Source organism: Mauremys reevesii, linkage group 1, assembly GCF_016161935.1.
Source record: "Mauremys reevesii isolate NIE-2019 linkage group 1, ASM1616193v1, whole genome shotgun sequence".
Classification (NCBI taxonomy): domain Eukaryota; kingdom Metazoa; phylum Chordata; order Testudines; family Geoemydidae; genus Mauremys; species Mauremys reevesii.
This window is the reverse complement of record NC_052623.1, coordinates 336,421,610-336,442,023: the sequence shown is the minus strand read 5'-3', so window position 1 is coordinate 336,442,023 and position 20,414 is coordinate 336,421,610. Positions and strand designations below refer to the sequence as shown.

General features: G+C 47.2%; 1 protein-coding gene across 2 annotated transcripts in view; it reads right to left on the bottom strand.

Annotated features, from left to right (window-relative positions):
- PTPN12 (protein tyrosine phosphatase non-receptor type 12) overlaps nt 1–20,414 on the bottom strand; it is a 165,148-nt gene that overhangs the window by 83,893 nt on the left and 60,841 nt on the right. For both annotated transcript variants that reach the window (XM_039517815.1, XM_039517818.1), the window contains exon 2: nt 9,680–9,788. In XM_039517815.1, coding sequence (XP_039373749.1) covers nt 9,680–9,788 — 109 coding nt within the window. The remainder of the gene's footprint in view (nt 1–9,679; nt 9,789–20,414) is intronic.

The following is a 20,414-nucleotide window of genomic DNA, read 5'->3' as shown; positions in this document are numbered from 1 at the left end:
AATGCAGGGCTGGACAAAAAGTGTCATCTCCAATTAAGCTGGAGGAGTTAAAGGTGTCCCTTTGGATTATGTTAACAAGATAGATGGGACATATTTGTTGGATAGGTTTACTGAGGGGTTTAGGATCCCCTTTACAGGGGAAAGAAGTCATTATGTCCAATATGTCCAAAAATTTGAAATCCTTAGTGATAATGGGTCATATTGTAGAGAAAAAGATTACAGAAGAATTAAAGAATAGGGTAACAGGGCCATGCAATCATCTACCGATACAGAACATGTGGGTTTCTCCCCTGCACTTGGTCCCTAAGGAAGTTCCAAGTGAATATCATTTAATTCACCACCTGAGATACTCATGGGGTAGCTCTGTTAACAATGGAATAGCCCCAGACTTGTGGTCTGTGCACACGGTTAGGTCTTATGGCCCCAGGTCACTGATGGCCAAGTGTGATATCAAGTCTGCTTGTCGACTGCTACCCAGTGCATCCTTCCAACTTTGAAACAGAAACCCAAAATGTTATAGGATAATATTATTTTGATAAAGTTATGTCCATGGGATGGGCAATATTCTGTTTGGCATTTGAGAAATTTAGTACAATGCCACACAGGGCTATGATGCTGGTTTATGGCAGGTAGTGCATAACTTAGGTGACTTTATACATGGGCAGGGTAAATTTGGATGAGCGTGTTAGCCTGATGGACAACTTTCAGGCACTAGCTAAAAAACTAGGGGTACCCCTAGCGGAGAAAAAAAAAGAGGGGCCTTCCACAACACTGACCTATGTAGGTGTTGGAGAAAAACTCAGTTCTCGCTTTTTGTTTGGGTGCAGTAAAATTAAATACTTTATTATTTTTTTAGTAATTACACTGGAGGGAGAGAGTGCCATAGGACACAGGGTCGCTCTAGTCCTGGACAGGTCTCTCAACTGGTAAACAATTACAGCAAGCCTTTATACTTTTGTTACAGACAATTTTTAGCAATAATACAGACGGTAAAAAGAAACAATTGCATTTGTTTATACATAAGCTTCCACATAGGTATAAAACAGTGGGTATATAATGTCCCTTAGGATAAGCTTCTGGAGCTATTGGGCTTGATCAGGAAAGATAGGAGGCCATAAAAGTTACGCTCCACCAGCTACAATCTGTTAATTGGGCATCTTAACTTTGCCTGCCAGGTGGCAGTCCTGGGTCTGGATGCTGCAAGCAAGGCACAGAATGCCTCTGCAAGCACAGACAGACCTCACCATTTTCTAAGCGTTACTAGGGAGATGAAGGAGGATTTGGGGGTTTGGGAACAGTTTCCAAGCCATTTTAATGGAGTGTCATTGTAGAGGGAGGAATGGATACTTGCAGATGGTTTAAAGATACCCCAAAACCTGTACCTCCCAAATCATCTGAGTGCGTTTCACCAAGACAGGTCATGTACCCCAAAATGACCCTTCATATGAATACAAAAAGGGATACCACAGAATAAAACATTTTTGGAACATTTTCTCATTTGGTTGCAGTGGTCATTTGGGGACCAGAGTTTGCTAATAAAACCATCTATTTCTGGTGTGACAACACGGTGGTGATACATGTTATCAATTACTAGTCCTCCAGATCACAGAGTTATGAAGTATGTAAAGGAATTTGTACTACATTTACGTTTTAATATCGGTTTCTTGTCCAGACAAGTGCCCAGGGTTGATAATGTCATATCAGATGCAGGGGGGGAGGGATAGCTCAGTAGCAGGGAGGGATAGCTCAGTTGTTTGAGCATTGGCCTGCTAAACCCAGGGTTGAGTGTTCAATCCTTGAGGGGGCCACTTAGGGATCTGGGGCAAAAATTGGTCCTGCTAGTGAAGGCAGGGGGCTGGACTTGATGACCCTTCGAGGTCCCTTCCAGTTCTAGGAGATTGGTATATCTCCAATTATTACCTTTACCTATTGTCTCATTTTCAGATGGACAGATTCTGGTTGCCAGCAAGGAGCCAGATGGATGCTGCTAGCACTACGGATCCTTGGTGTATGACAACTATCATTGTAGTGCAGAGATAGGTGGCTCTGTGAACATTGCAGAGCTACAAAAGAAGTCTTAATGATTTTGTTCAATTTCAGGAGCGAGAGGGTATGTCACTCATATGGCCCATAATGGAAGAATGAGTGCTGCAGTACATGGTGTCATTAGCAACCCGGCAACCAGCATCATCAACCTTCTTCACTCACCTACTGGTCCTTATGTTGGTCAATAGGCTGAATGGTTACTCAGATGCTTGTAGTGTGTTTTTAGTTTTGAGACCATCCTGCTAGAAACTTCCAGGCACTAGCCCTAAGGAAGATACATGCCGTCCCATCACTGTTACTGTGCTTAAGGATCTGGTGTGAAACGTAAACCCCACACATCATTGTGGACAAGAAGTAGGTTTATTAAGGGTGGCATTTCTGTTAGCACATTTTGGAACTTTTAGGCTCAATGAACTAGTACCTGGGTTCTATAGGGACTCTTCTGGAAGGGCTATGGAATTGAGGAATATACACTGGGAGGGACGATTGGTCAAATTAACTTCGAGGGAGCCAAAGATAGTTTCAGTAGGTGAAAGATAGATCAAGGAGGTGGGTTGAATCCATTATTCTACAGGAGGGTGATGAGCTGGGAACTGCCCTTTGGAGACTGAGGGCATATGTGGCAATAAAGCCAGGGAGGGATGGGCCCACTCATAATGCATGGTGATGGGAGTCCCCTCACAACATACCAGTTTTAAGGTGGGGGCCTGATGAAGTTGGGGCTTCCAGCACTCATTCAGGATTGGGGCAGCAACAGCAGGAGCCCAGCTGGGTCTGAGAGCTAATGCAACTCAGGCAATTAGGTGTTGACACTCTGAGCATACAGAATGTACGTGAGACCCCAGGTGGGGAAATCAGTGTTAATTTTCCTTTGTGTTTGTATTCCAGATGTTGGCAAATGAGCCACACAGACATTGGTGTGGATCTGCGGGCACAATATTGTTTACTGGGCGCATAGACAGGCTTCCAAGTTGCCTGGAGGTTGCAGCTAGGCCTCAGTGGTGAAGCAGCCCTAAGCTGGCATGGGAGGAGGGGGCATAAGAACATAATAGCCATACTGGGTCAGACCAATGGTCCATCTAGCCCCGTATCCTGTCTTCTGACAGTGGCCAATTCCAGGTGCTTTATTCGGACCAGCTGTTATCCCTTCTGTACACTGTGGTGGCCCATGAGCAGGCATCAGATATGATTTTTCCCTAAAGTGAACCACAATGATTTGGGAATGTGTAAAGGGGTTGACTTAATGATCAGAGAAAAGAGGGACTTGGGGCAGATCCTGGAACTTTTCCAGGAGTAAAAATTATTTGGTCAGACATGTTGCAATACAGGGTGTGGCAGGAAACTGTGAAGCCCCCTTGGGCTGACAAGGCTAGGAGCTATGTGAATAGGGAGGAGGTCAAATTCACAGATGGCATGGGGGATTGGTAATTTCTCATCCAGACATAGTCTAAGAGGCACCAGAATTATTCAGGGAGACTAGGGTCCACTTGTCAGCCGTAAGGTATATGTAATTGATTATGGAATTACCCACACTGTACACTTGTCTGTCAGGTTCTACCTGACATTTAGTAATAAAGTTGTAGTCTAGTCAAACCCCATCCAGTTTCATCATAGCCAGACAATGGCAAAGTCTCTAGGAGAAATGCTGAAATGTAGCATTTTGGGGAAAATGGCAAACATCACAGCTGCTGAATTGCTGAATTAATGGAGCATCACTCAAATGAGTGGGGCAATTCACACCTCTTTGAGCTACTGTTTCAGGCTATCTGGAACTCCAGAAGGAACACACTGCACTGGTTTATTTATTTATTTATCCCCCCCCCCCCCGATTCTCTGTAACCCTTACAATTCCACAAGGATTTATTTATTTATTTTTTTAAAATGAGAGCGGAGATTCTGGAGTACAATTCTGTAGGAAAGGGTGAATTCTGTGGCAAATTCTATGATTACAGAATACACCAAACCCTGGATATATTAATACACATTTATGGTTCCAGTTTAGAGTTTAAAAATTGGTCCCTCTGGATAATTCATGTTCAACATTTTAAATTAAAACAGAATTTAAGGTAGAGTATTAAAAGCTGTGTAAGCAGCCTAAAATAAAACATGCACTGATTTGTTTAGGTTGGAACTAGAATGGAATATAGTAACAAGTATCAGAGTAGCAGCCGTGTTAGTCTGTATCCGCAAAAAAAACAGGAGTACTTGCGGCACCTTAAAGACTAACAAATTTATTTAAGCATGAGCTTTCGTGAGCTACAGCTCACTTCTTCGGATGCATAGAATGGAACACACAGACAGGGGATATTTATACATAGAGAACATGAAAAGGTGGAAGTATGCATACCAACAGGCAGAGTCTAATCAATTGAGATGAGCTATCGTTCGCAGGAGGAAAAAAACTTTTTGAAGTGATAATTACTAATTAATTATCTTAATTATCACTTCAAAAAGTTTTTTTCCTCCTGCGAACGATAGCTCATCTCAATTGATTAGACTCTGCCTGTTGGTATGCATACTTCCACCTTTTCATGTTCTCTGTATGTATAAATATCCCCTGTCTGTGTGTTCCATTCTATGCATCCGAAGAAGTGAGCTGTAGCTCACGAAAGCTCATGCTTAAATAAATTTGTTAGTCTTTAAGGTGCCACAAGTACTCCTGTTTTTTTTTAGTAAAAAGTATGTCATACATATACTTCTCTCTGGTGGCACAAGCAGTTTCTGCAGAATTTAAAGACTGGCAAATGCTTTATAAAAATCTATTGTGTCTTTTATTCTCCTTTATGACAAAAAGGATCCATAAGAGTTTTTCCCAAAAAAGTTTTCTGGTTTTCACTTTGATACCAACATAAAATCTTTTTTTCCCTAGTTCACTGGAGGACCTCCTAAATATCTGAAAATATTCTCAGACCTCAACTGAGCACGAATTGTACTTCTAGACTTCTGGATTTTCCTGGATGCCACCAAATTCACCTGAGGTCTGCCGCGCTTTTCATACAGCTGTTGAACACTTAATTCAGTTCTCAACTCCCCTGCATACAGCTGTGTTCTGCAGAACTAATATGGGTATTTTTTCTAGTACATTTATATTTAAATAACTAAAAAGACAAACAAAGGCTCTAAGTGCCCAAGCACACCATTACCACCAAAATTAAATCTAAGCGATGTTAAAATGATCATTCAACAGTGCACCAACTGACCAACCAGACATCTAACAAGACTTCTTTCCACCCCTTTACTGTTATGGGAAGCATATGTTTAGCCTTCTCCCTAAGTTCCTATCAAAGATGTCTTTTCAGCATGTCTGGAAGGTCATCAAATTTTGGACTATGTCAGACCCAGGTGGGGAGCTGCAGACTCTTGGAGCCCTCACTATCTGCCAGCCACTGACAGACTGGAAAGATTTCTTTCTGCCCATGACATCAAGAGGTCAGGGTCTCAGAAACTTCTTGTGCCTCCCTGGTGGTTAATCTATGTCATCATCTATCAATCATGGCACTACTCCAACTGAAACTCTTCTAGACAACTGTCGCTTGTTCTGAAAATTCAATACAAAGAACCTCACTGCATTGGTCTCTGGCCTGTTTATAAATCACTTTCATTCATTCTCTGTTCATTAGCCCTGGATTATTGCTTTCCCTAAATGAGCATCCTAACCCTGTAGTTTGGCATCTGTGTTCAACACCTTCCACTCCAGAAGTGGTCAACAGAGAGTTGCTATCCTCAAAGGAATGACTGTTTCAGCTAATGCCACACCTTCTTATATATCTTCAGATATAAAATCATCTGTGGTATCCCAACTTTCTACAGCACCAGAAAGATTTCAAATGGACTACTGGGGAAGTAGGCTAAGGGCACTACAGCTTGACTTTCCACCACTGATCCTAGTGCCTGCAGCAAGTCCACACTGTTCTTCTGATGAAGAATCAAAGCTTTGCCCTAGCTCTGAAGTTTGTCATTTTATCTTGTAGAGGCTACCAGGGGTGGCTCCAGGCCCCAGCACGCCAGGCGCGTGCTTGGGGCGGCATGCCGCGGGGGGCGCTCTGCCGGTCGCCAGGAGGGCAGCAGACTGCTCCGGTGGACCTCCCGCAGGCGTGCCTGCAGAGGGTCCATTGGTCCTACGGCTCCAGTGGACCAGCGGACCCTCCGCAGGCACGCCTGCAGGAGGTCCACCGGAGCCGCGGGACCGGCGACCGGCAGAGCGCCTCCCGCGGCGTGCCGCCGCGCTTGGGACGGTGAAATTGCTAGAGCCGCCCCTGGAGGCTGCTTATTAGGGCTTTTAATCTTGCTCCATGACCTATCAGCTCCTGCTAGACACTGACAGAACTCTTCTGGTTTATTACCTACTCGCTGCTTATTGGGAAACTGCAAGCCTCTGACACTGCCAGCCTAGCTGTTTACAAATTAGCTCCAACCAGTCAGTCATCCAGGTAAGGCTGGACACCTGCCTTTTCTTTCAGTGCTGCAGCCAACACTATCATAATCTTGGTAATTGTACTTGTGGATGTAGCCAGTTCAAAAGGCAGGGCTTGTTGCTGAAAGTTCTGCCCCAGGATGGCAAACTGTAGGGATGAAGCATGAAAGTATACAACAGGGGTCGGCAACCTATGGGACGCGTGCCAAAGACGGCATGCAAGCAGATTTTTAATGGCACGCTGGAGCCTGCCGGGACTCCAGTATGCCATTAAAATCCTGCCCAGCCCGGCCTGCTCTCCTCTGCCCTCCGCTCCCCCCGCGGGGGCAGGGAGCAGAAGCATAGCCATGCGCACGGGGTGGGCAAACGGCCCCACTCCCAGGCCAGAGTGCTGGGCTTAGCACAGCAAGCTGCCCTCCCCCACCTTCTCCCCTCCCCTGGAGCCCTGCTGCTGCGTGCGCAGCGCTCTGGGGGTTGGGGCTGCACGCTCCCGCAGGGCAGTGTTTGGCTCTGTGGGGAGGCAGAAACGCTCCCCTCTCCCCTGGAGCCATGCTGCCCTGCACGCAGCGCTCTGAGGGGCAGGGCTGTGTGCTCCTGCGGGGCAGCGTGGAGCCTCATGGTAAGGGGTCCAGGGCTGTGGGGGTTGGGTAAGGGGTGGGGGCAGTCTGGGGACCGGGGGGGTGGGTGGGGGGTAGGATCCCGGGGTGGTGGTGGTTAGGGGTGGGGGTCTCTGGAGAGAGCAGTCAGGGAGCGGAGGGGGAGGGGTGTTGGATAGGGGGCGGGGCAGTCAGGGGACAGGGAGCAAGGAGAGTCCTAGGGGCAGTGAGGGTGTGTGTGGGGGGGGGAGGGGGTCAGGGAACAACGAGCTGGGAGGGTTGGATGAGTCGGGAGTTCTGGGGGTCCTGTCAAGGGGCGGGGAGTGGTTGGATAGGCATGGGAGTCCCGGGGGTCTGGCTAGGGGCAGGGATGTGGTTAAGGGGTAGGGCAGTCAGGGGACAAGGAACAGGAAGGCTTAGATAGGGGGTGGGTCCTGGGGGGACAGGGGTCCCAGGAGGGAGTAGTCAGGGGACAGGGAGTAGTCAGGGGACAAGGAGCAAAGGGGTTGGGAGTTGTTAGGGGGGCAGTCACCCAGCCCTCTCCCCAGAGCCCTGACCCCCCCCACACACACACACCCTGCCCTCTGCCCTGAGCCCTGCACCCCCACACACCCCCAGACCCCTGCCCTGAGTCCTGTACCTCCCTCATACACACCCAGCCCTCTGCTTGACTCCTTCATCCCCGCCACCCCCCCCCCACAATCCTAGCCCTGACTCTGGCATCCACACACATACCCAGCCCCCCCCTCTGCCCTGACACCTGCACCCCCACATACCCAGCCCCAGCCCTGACTCCAGCCCTCTGCCCCAGCCCCTGACTCTTGCACCCCACACATCCTCAGCCCCCACCCATGCACCCGCCCACATCCCCACCCCCACCTGGAGCACCAAACGGGAGCTCCTGCAACCCCTCCCCCCCACATTCCCACCTGCACCCCTCGCATCAAATGGGAGCTGCCCAGGTAAGTGCCCCACACCCCTCCCTCATTTTAGCTTCCGGCCCAACCCTTCACCCCCAGCCCTGTGCTCAGTGCACGCCCACCCTCAGCTCAGTGCAGAGAGAGGAAGAGAATGGCCAGAACCAGGGAGAAGGTAGGTACCCACTGTATGTGGGCAGGGCCGGGACCCCAGACTGGCAGCAGGCTGAGCGGATCCAGCAGCTAGGATCCCAGCTGCCAGGAGCCGGCAGATGGAACCCCTGAGCAGCAGTGAGCTGAGCCACTCAGTTCACTGCCGGTCTGGGGTCCTGGCCACTGGCCCCGCACAGCTTGCTGCTGGTCTGGGGTCCTGGCTGCCGGACCCTTGCCAGCCGGGGTCCCGGCCGCAGGCCTCGCTCAGCCCGCTGTCGGCCTAGGTGAACAGAACCCCAGACCAGCAGCGGGCTGGCGGCGTAAGATCAACATTCTAATTTAATTTTAAATAAAGCTTAAACGTTTTGAACACCTGGTTTATTTTACAATAAAACACTAGTTTAGTTATATAATATATAGACTTATAGAGAGAAACCTTCTAAAAAACATTAAAATGTATTACCGGCATGCAAAATCTTAAATTAGAGTGAATAAATGAAGACTCGGCACACCGCTTCTGAAAGGTTGCCGACCCCTGGTATACAAGATTCAGAGAACATAAAATGTACTCCGGTGCACTGATTGAATAATGGACTTTAACGATTCCATGCTTAAAGCTGAGACTGAAGATGACAACTTTTTTTAAATTCAGAACTGGTTGCAGACCTAGCATCATTTCTGGAACAGCAAAGTATGAAATAAATCCCTGCACTTCTCTAACCTCCTGGGACTGGATTAATGGCCACTCTCTTCTCAAGATATGGTTTTTGTATCTGAGCTCTTTGCCCCTTGCTTATGTTAGAGCAACAAGTGAATGAATTGCTGAAAGCGTTTACACTGAACCTATGTAAAAGTATGATTTTATGATACCTTTGTCATTCCATCCCATAAGCTCTTCTGCCAGGAACCAGGTTTTCCTATATGTTTATATAGTGTCCAATACAATGGGTTACCAATCCTAACTGGGCGCTACCAATATACAAAAGACTCACCAGGGATTGAAAATTTCCCCCAAAATCTTTGTCAAGGGTTTAAATTTAGCCTGTGTATAAGTAGTATGTGTCATACCACAAACAAAGCCATATCCACAGTTTACATTGGTATGCCTTCACTTCCCACCCCAAATAAGTAATTTCTGATCCCCTTAAGGGAAGGGAGGGGGAATCAATATTAGACTCCCAAAACTTGAATTAAATTTCAAGACTGAATTAATTTTGAGTAATTGAATGAATTTGGTGCTTGTGATGTGAAACGTGTTGGTTTGACAGGCCTAGAGACCAAAGTCCACTATTCACCCCAAGTTTGTTTTGCAAAGTAAAGTAATTTTAAAATAGAAACTAGGAGGCTGAAATAACCATATACACCATGGCAACATTTCACTTTAAAGGCCAATTAAGAGAGTCTCGACAGCAAACCTTTATGCAGAGAATAATTTCCATTTAATTTAACTGTTCAACAGAAAGCGAATAGTAAAACTGGGAAGGTACATTAACAAGGATAATTAACATTTTTCTTTGTTCTGTAGTAGAAGAATTAAAAAAACAAACACTTACATGGCAATATGTCCTTATATCTGTTCTTTTTAACATTTTCTTCTCTCTCGCCAGTGACTGTTGGATAGATTTTTTCAGTTCTATATTTGGTTGATAATCTTCTTAACCTCTGAAATAAAGATGTTAAAGTTTAAGCAACATTAACATCTCAACATAATGAAAGCTTTGAGCAAATGAAGCACATCACTATTGTACTTGCATCACATTGTACTTCAAAAACAAATCTATTCATAATTAAGGCTGCAAGTGTGTCACGGAAGTCATGGATTCTGTAACTTTCTGGGACCTCCAGGACTTCTGCAGTGGCTGGCCTGGAGCTTGGGCAGCCCTGGGCCAGCCGCACCAACTGCAGGTGGGACAGTCTCGGACCACGAACCCCCCTCCCCCGCCCCCAGCAGTAGCAGGAGTTCAGGTGTGTGTGTGGGGGGGGGGATCAGGGCTGGGGCACAGAACGGGGTGAGGGCTCTAGGCGGCGCTTACCTTGGAAGGCTCCCTGGAAGCGGTGACATGTCCCTCCCTCTCAGCTCCTAGCTCTGCGCACTGCCTCCACCCACAGGCACCGCCCCTGCAGCTCCCAGCCAGTGGGAGCTGCGGAGCCCGCACTTGGGGCGGGGGCAGCATGCAGAGCTAGGAGCTTAGAGACAGACATGTCACCACTTCTGGGGAGTCTGCCAGGCCCACCAACCCCCCTGCCCCATCCAGCACCAGCAGGAGTCCTGGACCACATGTTGCCTGCCCCCCCGCGAGCACCCGTGGCAAAATTTAGTCAGGGTTATATAGTACAAGTCATGGACCGGTCATGGGCTGTGAATTTCTGTTTACTGCTTGTGACCTGTCCATGACTTTGACTAAAATTACCCGTGACTAAAATGTAGTCTTATTCATAACTCACCCTTCCTCTTTCAGTCTCTCCTGAGTAACAACTGTACTCAAACAATTAAAATATCTGGAACATTAAATGCTGCAAACAAAGTTCTACTTTACGCCCCTTAAAAATGAGATGTTACGGCCAGGAAGAAAAGGCAATGGACTACAGTTTCTCTTAAGAGGAAAAAAACCCACAACAATATTGCTTCACAAGGGATTGATCAGAGATCAAGATTTAAAAAGCACTTTAAGTAAAATAGAGGAAAGCTAACAAAAATAAATCAGTTAAGATTTCCAGGTAAGAGCATGGTGGCAAATACAACCAAGTCAGTGTTAACCCAGGGAAACAAAGATTACATACATATATCCAGAGGAAAATCTAGTTGAGAGAAAGTTGAACCATTAATGGAAGGAGATTAATTGGCCCGAAACCAGATATTTAACTTATCCCCCCTAAAGGTAACCTGCAAAGGATAAGAGTTGAACACGTGCTGTGATTTTGTGCTTCTCTATGATGTGTAAAGATGACCTGAAGTATTAGAGGGTTTTCTGTGGTTTTTTTGTTTTTGTTTTTTTAAAAACCCTTGGAAATTCAAGTCTCCAGAAAGAACAGAAGTACTTGTGGCACCTTAGAGACGAAGATCATCAACTGCAAAACTGGTAGAATGACTTCACAAGTACCAAGCAAGTAGAACCTGACTAAAGGGGAAGCAATTTTTATTCAGACTGCTTAAAACTCAATAGTTTTTATTAATATCTGATTAAGAAATGACTAAAACACAAAGTTAGTTTAGATTCAATGATCTGCCCCTTCAATTATAAGTCTGAGAAAGACTACAAACAGCATTTGAGAACTACAAGTCTTCCAGCAAAACCCTGGAAAACCCGACTTGATATTCCTGCCATTTCAAAGACAAAAAATGGAGAAAATGTTTTGACAAACCTTTTGTGTCTTCTTTATACATCATGAAGTAGTAAAATGAAGCAATGATCTATCAGCTGGTTTTGATTAAACATTCTATGGCAGGCATACTTAGACTGAGGCTCAGAAGCCAAAAGTGGCTCTTTAAATGTGTCTCCTGCGACTCTTTGCAGCACATATTAAAAACACCATGTGATTTAATTATTAATCTAAGTTATTAACCAATCAGGATGCTTTTACAACATTACTAAACAACTGTAGAATACTTGGCCTGTTATTACTATGAGAAAATTACAAAGCTAATGGATGAAGAGAAAGCAAAAGATAACATAAATGGACTTTAATAGATAAGTTTTGCCCTAGAGTGAAGGAAAAGGAGACTTAAGTTTAAGTTAACCTTGTGTCCCATCTACATACAGTTTTCACTACTGGTAGGCACAAGTTTTCCTCATGTAGATGAACGTTCAGCAGACAGCTAGGTAGACATGAGTTTGCAATCATTTCAGAGTAAGTAATAATCCCTTCAGTACAGCTATAGTGAAGTTGCAACTAGAATACTGTGTTTGGTTCTGAACACTAGAAGTAGAAGAATCAACATATAAAAGGAAAGCTTAAAAAAGAGCAAGATAGATACACATACAACTTGACTACTACTAATCAACTTATAATGGCTAGGTTAAGGGTTAGCTGGAGATAGTCTACAGACCCTAAGCATAAAAACCACACAAAAAGCAGAGTAGTTAAACATTACAATTTTCAAACTGTGGCCAACATTTGCATCATTGTGATTTTTGGAGGGCAGGGACCATGCCTTTTTATATTTGCACCTAAAACATTAAAAGATCTTCCAGAAAGAATAGTTAATATTAATAAAAAGTGCCAAATAAAGGACAATATAAATATGTAAATATTTAAATTATTTAAACACTTAAGCAAAAACTTACTTGGCATAAGGAAGTCATATACTTTAGGAATAATAGCATTAAGACAGATGTATTAGACTATGGAACAGTTTCCCAAAGAAAGTGGGGGAATCTTTGTTTTGCTTATATAAAGCTAGACAAGATAAAACCACCAGTATATGTACAACATGGAATAATCTTGGATTGGCAAAGTGGACTGCATGGTTTAGTATAGTGGTTTTCAACCTTTTTTCATCTGCGGACCCCTACAAGTTTTTGAATGAAGGTGCAGACCTGTTTGGAAATCTTTGACAGTCTGTGGACACACAGGGATCTGCGGCCACAGATTATAGTACAGTGGTTTTCAGTTTCATTTTCCAGAAACTGATACTATGGGGGGCGGGGGGGGAAATCAATGCCCCCCCCCAATGGCAAAATTGTTGCATAACCAACTCTAAAACTAGGGAGAAAATAAGCTCTCTCTCTCTGTCAGTATAGCCCAATGACAGAAGCAGTAAACTGAACCCTATGAACCATTGGCCTTGCTTAACAATACCTCTGTTCCTAACAACCTCCACTCCTCCGTAAGTTTTCAAATACTGTTTTTTGGTGATAAGTCAAATGTGTTATGCATCTATTCTTAATACAATCTGCAGAAAAACCACATATTTAAATTGCCAGCTGATGGAAAAGTACTAGTACTACGCAGCAGGTCAGTGCACACCCCTTTAGCAACTTTGATTCACGGATATGATTTAATTAATTCAAAAGTGCAATTAATTTGAATATTAACACAGACAATGTACTAGGCACTGTCCAAATGTATGAAGACTGTCCCTGCCCCAAAAAACTCAGTCTAAGACACGCAAGGGTAAGGATGGTACAAATAAACAGTCAAAAATATATACTTGTTACATTTCAAAAATAGTCCCAAATGCTGTCCTACTTCTGAAGTGATCAAGTTAGCTAGTGATGAAGTGAGTCTGAGGAAGTATTTGAGGGAGGAAAGGATATTGAAAAAATGGTTACTCACCTTCTCGTAACTGTTGTTCTTCGAGATGTGTTGCTCATACCCATCCAATTAGGTGTGTGCAGGCCTCCTACACAGTCATCAGAAAGTTTTCCCCCCAGTAGCACCCGTCAGGTCAGCTGTGGAGCGCCCTGGAGTGGAGCCTTCACGGCGCTCAATATATGACCCTGCCGCCCTGGCGCCTCCTCAGTTCCTTCTTGCCATTTACTCTGACAGGAGGGGAAGGCGGGCGGGTTTGGAATGGATATAAACAACATCTCAAAGAACAGTTACGAGAAGGTGAGTAACCGTTTTATCATCATCCTTTCCTCCCTCAAACTTACTTCATCACTAGCTAACTTGATCACTTCAGAAGTGGGACAAATGATTGCTCCTATTGATTCCAATTAGGTGACACCCAAGCCTTACCTAGGCGGTGGGGTCAGAGTTATGGAATCGCTGATCAGAGCACCCCTCTGCTGAAAGCTGCATCATCTCTGGCATGCCGGATGATGGTGTAATGAGAGGTGAACATATATACCGAGGACCAAGTTGCTGCTCTGCACATTTCTTGTATCAGGACCTGGGCCAGGAATGCCGCTGATGAGGCCTGAGCCTTGTGGAGTTCATCAAAAGATCCAGGGCTGGTATTCTGACCAGCTCGTAGCACGTGTGGATGCATGATGTGATCACACATCATCTCATGTTCTTTGAGATGAGACCGGGAGACCTTTCATCCAGTCTGCCACCACTATGAATAACTGGTTCGACTTCCTGAATGGCTTAGTGTGCTCGATGTAAAAGGCTAGTGCTTGCTGAACATACAGGGAGTGCAGCCTCTGTTCAGGGCTACTGGCATGAAGCTTAGGATAAAAACAGGAAGGAAAGTGTCCTTACTAGTGTGGAAGTGTGACAAAATCTTAGGAAGAAAGGCCAGGTGAGGTCTGAGTTGCACTTTATCCCTGTGGAAAACCATATAAGGTGGGTCTGAAGTAAGGGCCTTTACCTCAGACACCCTCCCTGCTGATGTAATGGCGACCAGAAAGGCTATCTTCCACGACAGAGAAGGGAGCAAGTTTCCAGCGGTTCAAATGGGGGCCCCCCCATTAGCCTGGAGAGGACCAGGTTACGGTCCCACATGGGGACAGGCTGTCTGATCTGGGGATGCAGGCGTTTCAGACCCTTGAGGAACCGACCAACCATAGAGTTGGTCCAGACGCTCCTGAGTGGAAGGCCGAAATAGCAGCAAGGTGTACCTTTATGGAGGACACTGCCAGGCCTTGCTGTTTCAGGTGCAGAAGGTACTCTGAGATGAGAGGTACAGGTGTCTGAAGAGCGGGTGTACGATGCTAGTCACATGAACACAAATCTTTTCCACTTTGCCAGACGTGTGGCTTTAGTGGAGGGCTTCCTGCTGCTGAGTAGGACCACCCTTACTTGTTCTGAGCACAGAAGCTCCTTGGGGTTCAACCATGAAGCTTCCAAGCCATGAGGTGAAGAGACTGCAGGTCAGGGGATGAAGACGATGGTGGTGCTGAGTGATCAGGTCAGGGAGGAGAGGCAACATGACCGGGGCGTCCAATGACAGTTCTAGGAGTGTGGTGTACCAATGTTGTTGAGGCCACGCTGGTGCTACCAGACTTATCTCTGCCCTATCCCTGCAGACCGCGAGTAGGACCTTGTGCATGAGAGGGAACAGGGGAAAGCCGTAGAGCAGACAGCCTCCCCAGGGTAGCAGGAATGCGTCCATGATTGAGCCCGGGCTGAGTCTCTGGAAGGAGCAGAACACTGGAAACTTTCTGCTGCTCTGAGTGGCGAACAGATCGATCTGGGGAAACCGCCACCTTTGGAAGATGAGGTGTATGACATCTGTCTGGATGGACCACTTGTGATTGCGGAAGGACCTGCTGAGGTGGTCCATCAGTGCGTTCTGAACTCCTGGTAGATGGGATGCCTCCAGGTGAATGGAGTGGACTATGCAGAACTCCCACAGAGGGAGGGCTTCCCAACATAGGGGAGAGGACTGTGCTCCATCCTGCTTGTTGATGTACACGATGGAAGTGGTGTTATCAGTTAGAACTGCTACGCACTGACATTGTAGTTGGGACTGAAAGGTCTGGCATGCTAGTCGCACAGCCCTCAGCTCCTTGATGTTGATATGGAGAGAGAGCGCTCATCCTGCAACCAAAGAACCTTTGTTTGGAGGTCTCCCAACTGCGCACCCCCTCCCAGAGCTGATGCATCCATTACTAGGGACAAGGAAGGCTGAGGGCTGTTGAAGAGGACTCCTTTGCACACTGTCCAAGGGTCGAGTCACCACTGAAGGGACTTGAGCACCTTCCTTGGCACAGTGACCACTAAATTCAGGCTGTTGCATCCTGGGAGATAGGCCAAAGTGAGCCATGCCTGTAGAGGCCGGAGCCTCAGTCTGGCATACCGGGTCATGTAAGTGCAGGCTGCCATGTGGCCGAGGAGACTCGGGCATTCCCTTGCTGTAGTGGTCGGGTATTGCCTGAGGCCTTGAATAATGTCCGTCATGGCTTGGAATCGGGACTCTGGCAAAAGTGCTCTTGCCTGAACAGAGTCTAACACCACCCCAATGAATTTTATTCCTTGGGTTGGTGCCAAGGTTGACTTCAAGTTGAGGAGCCCCAGTCTCTTGAATGTGGATCTGATCAATTGGACTTGAGACTCTACCTGCCCCTGGTGTGGCCCCTGAGCAGCCAGTGGTCGAAACAGGGGTATACTTGCACCAGCCTCCAACGGAGGAAAGCAGCCACGACCGACATACACTTGGTGAACGCTTGGGGGCAGTTGAGAGGCTGAATGGAAAGACCATGAATTGATAATGTTTGTGGTCGACCACGAAGCGCAGGAATTGCCTTTGTGCAGGCCGAATAGATATATGGAAGTATGAGTCTTTCATGTTGAGGGCGGTGTACCAGTCTCCCAGATCTACAGAGGGAATAATGGTGCCCAGGGAGACTATGCGGAACTTCAACTTTACCACAAACTTGTTGAGTCCTCGTAGATCTAGAATGGGTCTGAGATCCCCCTTGGCTTTAGGTTTAGGAAGTATCGGGAATAGAATCCCTATCTCCCTTAGCTCTTGAGGAACCTCCTCCACCACTCCCATGGTGAGGAGTGCCTGCATCTCCTGGATAAGGAGATACTTGTGAGAAGGGTCCCTGAAGACGGACGGGGAAATGGGGGTGGGAGGGAGGGTAGGAGCAGAATTGGAGAGAATATCCCACTTCTACTGTATGCAGAACCCAGTGATCCGAAGTAATTTGGGACCAAGCACAGTAGAAGTGGGGCAGACGATTCATGAAAGTTGGGGAAGGATCCGGAATTGAGGCTGGTGCGCCATCCTCAGGCGCACCTTCAAAAGGCCTGCTTTGAACCCAACGATGGCTTAGTCGGCCCCTGGCCCTGCCCAGGAGCGGGGTTTAAAGTCTTTAATCTGCCATTGCTGCTCCTTCTCCTATAAAAATCCTGCCTCAGTCGAGGAGGATAGGATTGCTGCTGCTGCGGCTTGAAATGTTTACGTTGGGTTGCCGGGGTGTACATACTCAAGGATTTCATGGCAGTCCTGGAGTCCTTTAGGCTATGCAGCCTAGAGCCAGTCTGCTCTGCAAACAGAACTGCCCCATTAAAGGCAGGTCCTGCATGGTCTGCTGAACTTCGGGCAGGAGTCCAGAGGCCTGCAGCCATGAACTACACCTCATGGCAATACTGGAGGACAAACTGCGTGCTGCTGAGTCTGCAGCGTACAGTGACGCCTGTAAAGAAGTCCGTGCCACCACCTTGCCCTCCTCCACTATCGCTCCAAACTCCTCCCTGGACTCTGTTGGCACTAGTTCCTTAAACTTGAGCATCAAGTTCCAGGTGTTGAAGTTGTCTCTACTCAGAATTGCCTGCTGGTTGGCAATCCTGAGTTGCACTCTCCCCGTAGAATATACTTTGCGCCCAAATAAATCTAGGTGCTTGGCATCCTTGGACTTAGGCTCTGGGGCCTGTTGTCCCCGCTGCTCCTTTTAGTTTACAGCAGCCACCACCGATGAGCAAGGCTGCAGGTGTGTGAGATGGCATCCATATTAGATGGACTAATTACTCTTCCTCCACACCCTTCATGGTGGGGGGGGAGGGTGAGTCTGTCAAATGGTCTCTTGTCCTTGGCCTCAGTATGACTGAGTGCAATGGGGCGCAATGGGGCTTGGGCCTTTGGATGTGGATCATGACCCCTCCTCCCTCACCCCCCCCCCCCCTGCTGCCCTGTCCAACCTGTGAAGGAACCTGTGGGGTGCAACCTGGGGGGCAGGGGCAGTCCAGAGGCTGAGCAGCCTGCAACCTGCAGACAAGGTTCGGGGGGAGGGGGAGGGAGAGGGGGAGGACACAGAGTGACTCCTCCCCCTGTCGTCCCCTCAGGGGGCCTCTGTCCTGCCTCAGTAGGACCTCACCCTCACTGGGGCCAGGAACTGAGGCTGAGGGGAGATAGAGGAGGGAGGAGAGGGCCGCACCCAGGGCTGGGGGGGCTGGACTGCTGGGCTACTGCGCCGCATTCAGAGTTGCAGAGGAGGCGGAACGGAAGGGTGGTGCCCTGGGCCTGGTGGTACACCCACAGGGTCAAAAATGGCCACTGCCCTGGTCCCTACCACTGTACAGGCCTTGGCCCTGCCCCCCGCCTCAGGCTTTCCATGGCCCAACTGGTGCCAGACCTGCTCTTGAGTATCTAGACCCTGTCTGCACGAGGCTGGGGAGCGGCGCTGCGATTAGGATCTGTGGGGGAATGCTGACCGGTGCCAGGAGCAGCACTTGCTGCGCAACAGGGATCAGCGTGAGGATCAGCGCCGCGATTGCAAGTGGCATTGCTGAGGTATGGTGCATCACCAGTTTGCCTTGAGACAGTACCACATGTTGTGGTACCGCAGTCTTGGCTCAAAGGACTGGGGACCGCAGTGTCGTCATGCCAATGAGGTCCCTCATGGCCTCAAAGGTATCCGGTGTGGATGGCAATTCCACGTCCTCGATGACCTGGCCTGGGGAGTCCAATGGCACCGGACTAAACGGTCCCCCTTGTGGGGCCAAAGTTGACGGTGCCGGCTCCAAAGTATCCAGCCCTGGGTGCTCCTCTCTGGGATGTGGCCGGCTCCAAAGGGGTGGGTCTCTGAGTTGGAGATCCACTCCTCCCCTGCTTCCGGTGTTGCTTCTGTGCTGGTGCTGCGGGTCTCTCCCAGAGTTCTTCTGCAGTGCTGCTTTTACCACTGCCACTGGGGCGCTGTGCACCAATGAGCTTGGTGCTGGGTCTTGCTGTGCTGATGTAGATTGCAGTTTAAGTGCTGCCTCCATAAGGAGCTGCTTGAGGCAAAAGGCTCGCTCTTTTTTGTTCTGGGGAGAAACCCTTTACAAATCCTGCACTTGTCTGCTTGGTGTGCTTCCCCCAGACACTAAGTAACATTGGCATAGGCTTGTTGCAGGACTTGCACGGCTTGACCCCTGAGACGTAAGCATGTATGTCCCCCAAGGAGAATGCAGTTGGTGTGGAGGGTAAACCCTTCAGCCCAACAGTTAACGAACTACTATAACTAAGAGCTAACTAAAAACTAATCAACTACAAAATACAAACAGTCCGAATCAAAAGCTAGGGGAATGTGGAGAGCTTGCAAAGCAAGATGCCACAGTTCCAATCACCGTCACTGGTGGTAAGAAGAACCTGAAGAGTCACTGGGTTGGCAGAGTCGTATATTGAGTGCCATGAAGACACCACTCCAGGAAGCTCCACAGCCGACCTGACAGATGCTGCTAGGGGAAAAACTTCCTGATGACTGTGCATGCAGCGCACGCACACTTAATTGGAAACAATATGAGCAATCACTTGAAGAAGAAAGGCCTTCAGTGTGTATGGGGCAGCCTGGTAGAGAGTGCAAAGACATGAGAAGTGAACTAATGGAGTAGACCCAAGATGGACTTCTGTGATGTGGATGAATACACATAAGAAACAACAACAGATAAACAAGGAGGGGCAGAGTTATGAAAGCCTTTGAAGGCAAAAAAAGAAACTTCTATTTAATGCTTTGGAAAAGAAGGATCCAGTGGAGGGACTCAAATATGGGGTAACAGTCAGAAAAGCAGGGTTAGAAGAGGATCTTAGCTGCTGAGTTTTGAATGGACTATAAAGGGGAAGATTAAGGTGTCTGAGACCAAAGAGGAGGATGTTGCAGTAGTCAAGATAGGAGACAGAACCTGCACTAAAGATTTAGCTGTAGAGCCAGAAAGAAAACGTAACATCTTGGAAAAGCTTTGTCAGAACATAACAAAATTAGGATATACCCTGACCGTGTTATGTAAGGGAGGTGGAAGTTGGATGATTTCCAGATTACAGGCCAGAGGAAACAAAGAGGAGGATGTGGGCAGTGAGAGGAAACAGAATTCAGTTTGGACCAAGTTTAAGTTGATGGGAAGACATTCAGGAAGAGCTATCAGAGGAATAGGCTTTATGCTAATTAAAACAACTTCACAACACACAGCAGCATGTATTTTTGGGACAAATTAGTGAAACTGCCAAATTACTTCCCTGAAAATTTCAGAGATGTTAGAGCTCAAAAGTCTGTGCTTTCACAGACAGCATGCACCTTGCACAGCACTCACGTGCACTCTACTGGCAGTTCTGGTGTTACAACCCCTTCATTTATATGCATTATACAACTCACATAATTTTTGACAAGTATATTTTTAAAAGGCAATCGGAAGTTAGCATGCAGTTCTTTAAAATTAAGACAAATCATTCTAAAGGGTCTGTAAAACTAAGTTCCATTCTAGTTAGAAATGCTGCATAGACTAATTTTGCTTATTCACTGTATCACAGAAGTGGTTTGCGGGATAGTGACAAACCCTTACCACATATGGCAGTGTGTGTGTGGGGGGGGTGTGTTCTTTTGACTGGAACAATTGAGTGTTAGAAATACACTTCCTGCTTTCATAATGGCTGAAACTCAGCATTGTGAATTGTTGAAATTCTACTCAACTGCATCCTTC